Raw genomic sequence first — 12,329 nt, 5'->3', positions numbered from 1 at the left:
TGATGAACTTTAACAAGGGCGAAATTCGAGTCTTGTACGTCCGGTTTGTTAGCTTACATAGATTATATGGTTGCGACATTGTTCGATTGTGGATATATATATATATATATATATATATATATATATATATATATATATATATATATATATATATATATATATATATGAACTTGTCGGTATGTGTGTAAAAACTCTACTAAAATCCAATCTGAATATTTAGTCTACAGAGTTAAAATTTGATATATAGGATATTTCGACCTGTAGCACACTTTCGGTTAGGATTTTAGCCGGCAAAAATTGCTGCTAATTGGGCAAAACTGAAAACAAAACAGTTTTACCAATAAGGGTCAGTCGAATAAAACATTACGCCTTAAGCTTGCCACAAAGTTAAACATTTATAACTCAAAATCGCTTAATTTTTAACTTTTCGTATCCATCTATCAGTAGCTCGGACGATAACGATGCAGGAGAAATAAATAAGGATAAAGGCTAAAGCGCTAAATGTTTTCGATTCTAGAGTATGGTACTCAAGTTACATCTTTAAAAAAAATTGTATGAATTAAACTATAATATTTTTAACCGGGCAACGCCGGTCGGCCCACTATTCAATTTATATCAATAAGTAAAAAATAAAAATGAAAATATTTCTTTTCTTTCCATTCGCCTTGCTTGTCTCGCACAACAAAGATGATTTAGACGTTTTTTTGTTTGATGAATTCTCTGTATTTGTTCACATTTTCTTTCGAGCTACCTTCAATATAAACTGTGTTTACCTATTTTTTGTCCACAATACAAACATTATTCTCGATTGTGGAGTTGTTTGTATTATTTAAAAAAAAAAACGGTGAAATTAGGTTAATTCGAATCTTACTGACATAAAGATCTTAATACGCGTTCGTATACTGTTAGGCGTTGTTGGAGGTGTAGTATAAGAGTTAGCATTCTAAATATATGGTTCGTCTAGATCTTCAATTTTAACATTTACGTTTTTTTCTGAGAAAACAAAAAGATCCGTTTAACTTCATAAATGCACCATATATTTGAATCTTAACGTCTCTGTATTTTTTTTAATTCCAGCAGCCTGCTGGATGGTTACTTCATACCAAGATCAGACTGACCCAGTCTTGGACTTGGTGTGACTCGATTCTCTGCTGTCTAAGATACTGCCGTGTGCAGCGCTAGGAGTTCCACACTCCCAGAATTTGTCTTCTCATTCTTTGAAAAGACATTAGTTTATTGCTAACTGCCTGAACCGACCCCACCGAGGAATATCAATGGGTCTGCCCAGGCAATTTTTGTTTGGTCAGAGTGCTCTTTCTCTAGAGTGTTGACTTGTCATATCCCACTTTACTGATCATGTGTCTAATCTTCTGCTGTGGGAAAGGTAAAAACACAAAATATTTTTTTCGAAAAAAAAAAAAAAAAAAAGTCGTTCCACGACGAGCAATGTATTTCAAATTTTAACTTCTATGTTTTCTTCAAATCAGCCTTCTTGAAAAAGTCTTTTCCGTTTACCTTTCACACACACACACACATACACACACACTATTCATACAAATATTATTGGCTTTCGATAGAGCCAAGTGGCGGGCGCTGTTCATGACGGTATCCGCAAATATGAAAGTAATAAAAAAAAGTCGCTGCAGAGAAGCACAGACAGAACAGGAAGGAAAATGTTTTAAAGCCCTCGACATCTGCTACTTTTTTTTTTAATAGGAGTTACCACTTATAAAAGCCCAGAGGTCAAGCCAGAGGTAAGTGTTGAAGAGTGTACAATATCGTAGTAATCGTAAGTAGTGGAAATTTGATAACTTGGATTACTTCAGGGGAACGGCTCATCAAGAACTTGTTTACGTTGGACTTGAAGAGGAGCATATTGTAGTCAACTGGAAAGCAGGCAAACGGAAGAGAGTTCCACAGGTGTGCAGTTCTAAGAAAGAAGCTTTGTTCATAGAATCTATGCTTAGATTTAGGCACAGATAAAGGATAGACATTTATGCTGATGACGGGGTACAGAAAATTATTGATAGTGTTTTCAGCTAGACGAGTGTTTCTCATGAAAGTTTTGGCGAGGGGGGCATACATTGGAGCTCAGACGAGCACTTGCCATGTAAATAACAATAGAGCAGAGACAGGCTCGCAACGTCTCCTGTGAGAAAGAGGTTGCATGGAAGAGAAAAGGGCATTTCCTACTGGGCTACGAAGTCTATTTTGAACTCTGTCAAGGCAGGATAAGCTGCTTTTAGCAGCTTTTGCCCAGATGTACTCCATCCTTGGACGTATCTGGCTCTTATAAAGGTAGAGAATTGCATCAGCAGTGAGATATCTACTGGATCGGTAGAAGGATCCCACCATTTTTCCAGCGACATTGGCAACGGATTTGATGTATGTGTTCCAGTTCAGATCAGGAACATAGGTCAATCCCAGAAGCTTGGCAAAACATGGAGCCCTTCCAAGAGGATCAGAGCATTGATGATGTAAAGATAGAAGCTTGGTTTTAGATGCATTAAAAATAACCAGCCACCTCTTTTCCCATTGTCCCACATGTTCAAGATCAAAGGAGACAGAATCAGAGAGAAATTGGTCGTTTACGGCCTCTGATGTGCTGCCATAGATGTCATCAGCATAAATGTCTACGAATGATCTAAGAATGCGATTTGGAAGATTATTGATGTAGACCAGAAAGAGAGTTGAGCCCAGGATGGACTCCTGCATTAATACTATGAGCTTCTGATTTCCAGCATTAATACTGTGAGCTTCCTATTTCTGCCTATAAACCACTACTCTTATGAACCTATCATAGAGAAATGAATTGATAATTGAGAAGACATTTCCAGTTATACCGTAGCTGGAGATCTTGTGAAGTAGACCTTTATGCCATACCCTATCAAAGGCCTTTTATATGTCAAGAGCAATCGCTCTAGAAAGGAAGCTTCCATCGAGATATTCACTAATCCTATGAGATATAATCGTAACCACGCCTGCTGTAAATCTAGCAGAAAGGAAACCATATTGCATGTCACTAAGAAGGTTATTTTTGCTGGGGGGATTGACTACTTGTCTATTTAACACAGAAAAAGACGCACAGGAGACTTATTAATCTGTACTCAAAAGCGATGACCGATCACCTGAATTCTTAAATACAAGGCATACTGATGAGATTTTCCAAGGTGTTGGGAAGCCAATGCTTAAACAGCTTTGTAAGTATGGGAGCTAGTTCTGGTTGAAGCTTTTTGAGCACTATAATAGGAATGTCGTCAGGGCCAGTTGCTTTACTGGAATCAAGGTTTTTGATTAGCTTGGCAACATCACGCAAAGATATTTGTATGTCGCATAGCATGTTTTCTGATACAGTAGGAAATACTGAGGGTTGGAGGCCTTGGTCGCATAGAGTAGAATTAGCTGCAAAGTTCTTGGCAATGAGTTTGGTTTTGTCTGATGCTGACGAGATTACCTCAGCTCCATTGATGATAGTTGGGATAGAGCATACACGTCTGTTCAGGATCCTGTTTGCTATTTGCCAAAACTGGTGGGAACAAAGCCGCTGCTCAACTAATTTGGACTTGACAATTTTCTTAGACACGTCGCTGTTGTGGGGGGCGGGGGGCGATGGAGAGAAAATATAAATGCAGTACTGTGAGCAAGTGCAACCCGGAAGAACATGTAGGGTAATTTAGGATCTTCTCTGGAGATGTCCCTACCACATGGAAAGCCATCTTTAATGTAAGCACATATTCAATGCCTATGGAGATCTTGGGGGATAAGATTTGGAAGTTAAGTTAGAGTATCCTTTACTTACGAACTTATTTAGGGAAATAGTCTGTCCAATGCCACTTTCGCTTAGGAGTAATATGTCTGGTTTAGTCTCCTGTAATTTAATTTTAATCTCTGGAAGACCCCTGATGTTGGAAAAGGAGACATGGTAGTGGGGGTCTATGTTGGAAGTTATAGATCTGGGTTTAATCGTATATTTTTTTCTGGAAACTTTTCATGGTGGAGTTTTGTGATTGGCGGAATAGGTCGACAGACTTGCTTAGAGCAGGGCAAAGAGGGAAAAAGAAATGAAAAGAATTTTTTTTGTAGCATATGATAAGGTAAATCCGTAACAATTACCCACTAATATGGTATCGAGAAGCCTCACAAAAAGTTACTGTATGGTCCAGAATTCATTCCCCGAATGGCAATACAGCAGCCCCGGTACATTGCACCTACTGATAGGACAGCCTCCTTAGTGGTTAATCCAAGGTTCGGGTCCCTGACTATCAGGCGGATAACGTCAGCCCAGATAAAACGTTTACCCCCTCCCCAGCACCCTCACTAGTGACATGGCCAGAAGGATAGACATAGAAACAGACAATTTCCGACATCTTTGGCAACAGTTCACGCAAAATACTGCCAACCTAAAATACAGCTTATTCTTCTCGCTTTGTCAGAAAAATCACTCATTAAAAATAAGGCTGAGTGACAAATTCATTGCATTAGAACTTTTCAAGATTGGGTTGATCAGTCATTTTCGCACTCACTCTCCCCACCCCACCCTACAGGATGATCAGATGGTCCTCGTTGTTCCGACGGACGAACAATATTTTTTTCATACAAATAATATTGGCTACTTATATACATACATGTTGTAGCTGTTATTTCGTTCAAGATCTAGTCTCAACTCGATTCAAATGTGAATGCACGAGTATTTATTTTTTCAAATTTTCCTTTTATTTTTTTTTTTTTAAAGAAAAGCTTATAGAAATTTAAAATACGACAATAAATTTCGATTAAAAAAAATCTCGTACATTCCGATTTTAAACCAGTTGGGATTAGTGACATGGTGACGGTGGTATTTGAAATGAATGACAGCTGAAACATGTATGCACATGCGTAGCCAATAATGTTTGTATAAATAAAATATATAATAACACAGCTCTACTTTTTATTGAACAATATTTTATAAACTCTGGAGTTTTATTGAATAAATATCTAGGAAACCACATCAATACTACATCAATACAATACAATATATATATATATATATATATATATATATATATATATATATATATATATATATATATATATATATAAAGAAAAGTAGTTAAGAAAAAATGTTAAAAACACCAGACTATCCATTCACGTGAAATCACCTTTTTCTTCGCCATATTCCTCTCCTTCACTATTTGTTACCAAATAAGATCTATGACTTACTTGTACTTTCACCAAATACTTTTGCAAGCAAAATCCGATCCCGCATTTTGCTAAATCCTACCATCTGATGAGAAGGAAAGTATTTCTTCAAAACTCCGCGGATTAAGGACTATCCACTTATTTTGTGCTTCATTTTTTTTTTAAATTAAATATGTTTTTAACTCTTTTACAAAGTGTTTTTTAACATGTTTTATTAATTACTTGTTCTTATTATAAGCTCTATTTCCTATTTGGTTTTATCGAGCTTTTACATCTAGTTTAGATTAATTTATAAATATTAACTCTTCAATATTTATAGTATACTTTAGTCTTACCATCTTGGATCATTTTGGTAAACTTAACTGTAATATATATATTGTATTGATGTGGTTTCCCAGATACTTATTCAATAAAACTCGAGATATATAAATATATATATAATGTGTATTTTAGAAATATTGTTAATTTCAATGTATACCGTTTGCATTTAACGAGTTGAAACTTAGGATAAAACAGAATTCACGTTAAATCCGAGCAAAACTCAATGGAGTTATTTTAAAGTGGCAGAGCATATAAATTACAAGATTTGTTGAAATTCCAAGACTCGCATTTTTTTTTTATATATATAATTTTCTGTTTTATTTCATTACAGCCATTAACGGGAGGAAAATTCGACCTGTAACAGCATGGTCATGGAATTTCTTCCCTCTCCCCCCCCGCCCCCCAAAAAAACGCTCCAGGTTTATCATGTACAAAAATAAAGTTCGCCCACCCACCTAACTTGTAACAAGCTACCACGTGACTAGGAAAAAATGTATATCTGCGTAAATTTAAAAACAATTTCTACAATATGCCTGAGGATGATAGAAGTACTTCTGTCGAAAGCGCTCGCGATTATGGATCCAACATATACAATTTCGAGAAAAACACAAAAAGGGCGATTGGGAGATTAGAGAAAATGAAAAGGGAAATTATAAAACATAATAATTCCGTGCTATTCAATAATATTTGTCTATATATATATATATATATATATATATATATATATATATATATATATATATATATATATATATGGTTTTATATCAATTTTGTTCGATTAATAATTTAAAGACTAAACGATATCGTTATAATTAAATGTAAAATTCAAATTTATATTACAAATAATTTAGATTAAAAATAACCAAGTTTACAAAAGCGAATTAAGTTAAACGACGCTCGGATATGTCGGGTATGTAAAACTAGTTGCAAATATTCTTATCTCATTCCCAAGCTAATAACTACAATCATAAATTTGTTTAGTATGTCTTATTCTTTCGGTAAAGTGTTATTGCAAAAATACACAAAAGATGCATTTCTATATATATGTTCGTCCTTTGTACTTACCAACAATACCGTTCAAACCCCATAGGTGGACAGTACGCGCAGTGATATGCTCATAGGCACCCATTGTAACAGTTCCAGTCTCGGAACTAAACCTGAAATTACAAAACAAAATAAATAAATAAAATGGCCCACACGTGAACAATAAATAAACAATTATAAAAAATTCGATTTTCTTTACGTAACGTAAGATTTTATTTTATTTATAGCTCCTCGGCTTAACATTCACAGGCAATATGAATTGAAACAAATACATTGAGGACATTCCAAAGACTGCTATAAAAAAAAGATGGGTTCCCTCTATCATGCTAGAAAATTACCCACACCTGAGAGTATCCTGTACCTCTACAAAGTCACCATTCACCCATGCATGGAATATTGTTGCCACATCTGAGCTGGTGCATCTACCACTAATTTCTCCATCTTAGATAGGGTCCAAAAAAAGAGTTTTCAATCTAATAGGTCCCACTTTGTCATCTAAACTTCAATCCCTGTTCCATCTCCGCAATGTTGCATCCCAGTGCCTGTTTTACAAGTATTTTAATGGAATGGGCTCTGATGAACTCGTTGCACTTGTGCCCCCTCGACATAGATATCCCGACAAACCTGCTTAGCAACAAAACCACGCTCCTTCATTGTTAAGGTCCCTAAATGCCAGAAAGCTTTCTACTATAATAGTTTCTTCCCTAGACTTTGGAATTCCCTTCCTGCTACCTGCTTCCCTGGCTGTACATATATGCACAAGTTTAAATGTAACGTAAACCAAGATCTTGTAAAACTTCCCTATGCATGGTCCCCACCACTGTAGCCCTTCACATCCAAGTGGCAATATACTTTGTTAAGGGCGAACGTGATTAAAAATAAAAGGCTGGTGCATAAGATTTTTGCAGATTTAAAATGTCATTTTGAAAATTAAAATCTATGCGGTTCATCTTTATTCATTTCCATCTTTCTTGCGACGCGTTTAAAATTCTTTATTTTGCTATGAAAGTTGAATCTAACTCATGTTCAATCCCCTCTCGCGATGTTACCCTAAAGCCATCTAAATAGTTTTGTAATCCTCGAAATAAGTGATAATCCGAGGGAGCGAGATCAGAAGAATATGCAGGACGGGGCAAGATTTTTCAACCAAATTGTCCTATGAAATTTTTTTTCAGTAGTGGTGTGTGTGGATGAATATTATCATGAAAGAAGATGACGTCATTTCTGTTGACTAAAATAGGTCGTTTTTGGGTCAACACGGGTGAGAATATTGCAGGAAAATATGAATGATGCTTAAATATTCTTAAAGAAAAAGTAACAAATTAATATGTTTAAGTAATAACGATATGCAAAAAAAAAAAAAAAAAAAAAATAGATTACAACAATTCAAAATGTTCCTTCTTCAAAAAGAGTTTGCACCGACCTGATAATCTTGAAGTCATCGTTTATCAATGTCAAGGGTCACTAAGGTCAATGAGATGGGGATGAATTAAAGCGGAAAGATGAATATTATTACAGAAGTATTAAACTTAATTAATTGTATGAATTGCATTTGATTACTTATGGGGCGGTTCATGACAGGAATTTGCCGACATTAGACTTTAAGATGACCAAATAGTAATCAGCATAGAAGCAGTTCCGCGGCAATGTATTCCGCATGTGCTAAGCGCTTTCAGAGAAGCTTTGTCTATGGAAGTTTCGCCAGATATAAGTCACATATAGAGAGAACAGAAAGTTTTTTAAATTGTGGTAGGAAGACGAGTTTTTGTTGGGAGTAATACTGTGATCTTGTTCTACATTAAAATGAACCCATTAAACAGAATTAAGGTTTACGCTGGCTTTATATATATATATATATATATATATATATATATATATATATATAAATTCTTTAAAATAAAGTGCTTTTTAATACGACGCGGAAATAAAATAAATACATATAAAAAATACAAGAATTCTCTTGGGTAAGGTTATTCGAGTATATATATATGTGTGTGTGTGTGTGTGTGTGTGTGTGTGTGTGTGTGTGTGTGTGTGTGTGTTACAGAAGGTCAGAAAAAAACCATCGGTTTCAAATCCAACAGAAAGCGGACTAGTCTCTGGTCATCAGACATAACTGGAGTCTGAAAGAGTCCACCATAGATAATCAGAAACTGGACTTCTTTGTATTGAACTTGAAACCGACGGTACCGATATTTTCTTATCTTGTGTAGCACAGATATATATATATATATATATATATATATATATATATATATATATATATAAGAATAACTATTGCGCGTTTATAATGATTTTTCTTTAATTCTTCATATATATATATATATATATATATATATATATATATATATATATATATATATCTTCTGTCTATAGAAAGTAGACAGATCCTCGAAGTTTGATACCAATGCTTTTTTGCATACAAAATCTACATTTCATTCTCATTAGTCAATCAACGATTGTGTTCTTTATAAAAATAATATTCAAATCTATTCCTACGATTATATTTACCATCTAGCCAGATCTTTCAATAGCAGAAACTTCCAGAGATTCACTGTTAATTTTCATTGAATAATCAACAGTTTAAAGAAATAAATAAACGTTAGGCATTACAAAGAATGATATTTTTGATCCACATTGATGTTATGTCACAGAACAAGTAATTTCGATGTTATTTTCAACAAAATTAGTAAACAGGCGTATTGCTTGTCTTATGAAAAATAATATGTCTTTAACATTAAAATAGTTTCTGCAATTATTGTTAGGTGTATCTGATGAAAAAGTTTCCTGCATGTTCATATTAAAAACTCTTCGAGATTTTTATTGAAAGTTTGCATTATCTTACGTAACGTTGTACACCCTTTTTTAACGGTGTCTTTACATTTTAACGGACCCAATACGTTGTAGACTCCATCGCAAGGGAAAAGAAGAAAGAAAAAACTCAATGTTTCAAAAAGTGAATCCAAACGTAAGTGATAATAAAAAAAATGAATAAATGAATAAGTAAATTTTATCAATAGCGTTGGAAATCATTTTAAAATCCCAAAACAATTTATTTGCTTTTAACTACGTATTGGAATTAAAAACAATTCAAACCTTAACTTATACCAATCGAGCCTTTTGGACTTTTTAATAAATCGAGCTTAAAACATTACCTGAGCAAAATAATTATTGCCTAGCGTGATATCATAGATAGATAGATAGATAGATAGATAGATTTACGCTATGTCTCAAAACACGAATTCAGACATAATCGATACTCTATTAATTATTATATAAAAGTCACTTCGTGTGTGTAGAGTTCCTTCCTCATAGTTTTCGAAACGGCTGAGCCTATCTTTTTTTAATTTCACACAAAGGTAATTATATGTCTGGCAGTGTTCTTAGAGATGTTGTGTACAGAAATTCATCCGATAAGTATCGAAAATCGAAAAAAATCTGATCTTAAAAATAGTCTTTCTTCTCTTATAGATAAAAAGAATTTTTACATGGGAATATTTTACGTTACCTCGGCCAAGAGAAATAATAAAATCTCAGCAAATCATTTCTTCTTTAAAATAAGCAGATTTATTGTTATCTGGAGGTATAGCTCAGTGGTAGAGCATTCGACTACAGATCGAATGATCCCTTGTTCAAGTCCGGGTGTACCTCCCCATTTTATTTAATTATTTTTCTTGTTAATGAGTGAATTTGCAATAAAAGAAGAGGTATCATTTAAAATCACCGCAATCAGTTCTTCGTTTGCGTATTTTAAAACTAAACATTAATCGAAAGTGGCATTTTCAAAGCGTTGATCGTCAAGCCCAAATATCAGCTGACGTGATATTGCAAACACAGACGGAATTTGATGAACAACGTTATCATTATTTCTTATATTTTTATTTTTTTTATTTATTGCAAATTAGTCCACCGGGCAAATTATTCCTCGTAATATATAATAATCAATAGAGGATCGATTCTATAATAATACATACGCCATCTGCATAAATTCAAATATCAAAATAAAAAATAAATAAATGGGTGAACATTGTCAATAGCGTAGGAAATTATTTTTAAAATCTCAAATAATTTATTTTGCTTTAGCTACGTATTGTATCTAGCTCTTCCACACTTATACAATCCTCATAGCCTAGAAAAAAACTTTTGCTAGTTGATTAAAAAGAAATTTAGCTGAGAATCTTTTTAGCGTTATTAATACAAAAATAGTCATTGTTTTAAAAAAGAATTTAAAAGAATACAATTTTAAATAAATGATATATAATATTTGTTCTTAATAGTATTAACCCTGAGATTTATTATTTCAAAATCATTATTATTATTATTATTATTATTATTATTATTATTATTAACAGAAAATACTATAGATTTATATAGATTGTACCATGGCATTTCCACAGGCCCCGTTTGTATTAAATATTCTGTTTTTAAAGTCTGTTACTAGAGAGTATAATATAGTTATATCTAACATGTTATTAGGTAGCGATTAGTGGCAGTTATAGTCTCAGAATAATGACGTGTACTTCTATAACATACTTTTACTTATACATTTTTTGTTAGTTATACTAGTGGGCTTGTTTCTGATATTTTTTTTTAGGATTGATTATTTGTATTTTATTTTCTCACCTTGAGTGTTATTTTCACAACGTTTTCGTCGATGTCTTCAAATGTATCTTGTCAAATTCTGGAATCTGTTCAGAATTGTGAACGAAAACCCTTATTTAATTCACGGAGGTAGCACGCTCCCGTTCCGTCATACTCTCGTTCTATCAGCCATATCTGGATAAAGGTCCTAAATAATTCACAATTGTATTTGGAATGTCGCTCGAACGGGATTGAACCTTCAACCTCCAGAAGAGTATAAATTACAACGTACTTTATCCACTACACCACGGATCCTTGGATTAAATAATTAATATTTCTAACTTCTTTATTCTTGAATAGTTGGACTAAAATAAAATGAAATGAGAAAAGCCATAACATTCCATTGAAATTCGCGAGTTCAACAAGATACACCTGAAGAAAGTCAGGGATTACATCGACAGAAACATTGTGAAAATAGCATCGCCGTGCCTGTCGTATATTACCCACCTGTAAGGATCATGTGGCATTTCTGTGCTTGTTTCACAAGTATTTTAATGGTAAGTTTTTAGACAAGCTTAATGCACTAGTTCCTCCTCGACTTCAATACTCCCAACAAACCAGATAAGCAGCAAAATCCCACCCCTACACTGTAGAGCACCCTAGATGTCGTAAAGCCTTCTACTCAAAAAGATTCTTTCCTCGAACTGCTAGATTTTGGAATTCTCTCTTAGACCTCTGCTTTCCTGGCTGTACTGACATTCAGAAGTTCAAGTGTAACGTGAACGGACATCTCGCTGTCCAACTCCCTAAATAGTATCACTGCAAATCTAGTCCCAGATAATAGCCTCTTACGACTTAGTGGCATTGTGACTTGTTTGGGGTAAAAAAAAAAACAATTAAAGAACATCACTAATTCTTTTAAACGGCAATATATCTTTGACCGGATAAAGCCGGGTGAATATAACCGATTATATGTTATCTATAATATAAATCTCATTTGTCTGTTTAAATGTATATATGTATGTATGTGTGTATGTATGTATGTATGCCCCGCAAAAACTTTCGACAGAGACGTCGGATCCTACAAGATCGGTATCAATTTGAAGAAAATTAGCCCAAAACATTAATTCCTTCATCCTAAACTGACCAGTTTTGTACAAGGAAGAGTCGGCTTTTTTTGCGAGACATTTTTGCAAGTCATCGTG

At 34.0% G+C, this 12,329-nt stretch overlaps 1 protein-coding gene and 1 non-coding gene across 2 annotated transcripts in view; one reads left to right on the top strand and one right to left on the bottom strand.

Moving 5' to 3' along the window:
* Positions 1-12,329, bottom strand: part of LOC145283539 (uncharacterized) — a 139,533-nt gene that overhangs the window by 55,837 nt on the left and 71,367 nt on the right. Inside the window, exon 3 of the mRNA XM_080132409.1 lies at positions 6,565-6,656. Within this exon, the coding sequence (XP_079988535.1) occupies positions 6,565-6,656 (92 nt within the window). The remainder of the gene's footprint in view (positions 1-6,564; positions 6,657-12,329) is intronic.
* Positions 10,123-10,196, top strand: Trnac-aca (transfer RNA cysteine (anticodon ACA)). Its single transcript has one exon. It is a non-coding gene; the product is annotated as a tRNA-Cys (tRNA).

Source organism: Euprymna scolopes, chromosome 8 (assembly GCF_053919585.1).
Source record: "Euprymna scolopes isolate OS-2025 chromosome 8, ASM5391958v1, whole genome shotgun sequence".
Lineage (NCBI taxonomy): Eukaryota > Metazoa > Mollusca > Cephalopoda > Sepiida > Sepiolidae > Euprymna > Euprymna scolopes.
This window is presented reverse-complemented; position numbering and strand designations above follow the sequence as displayed.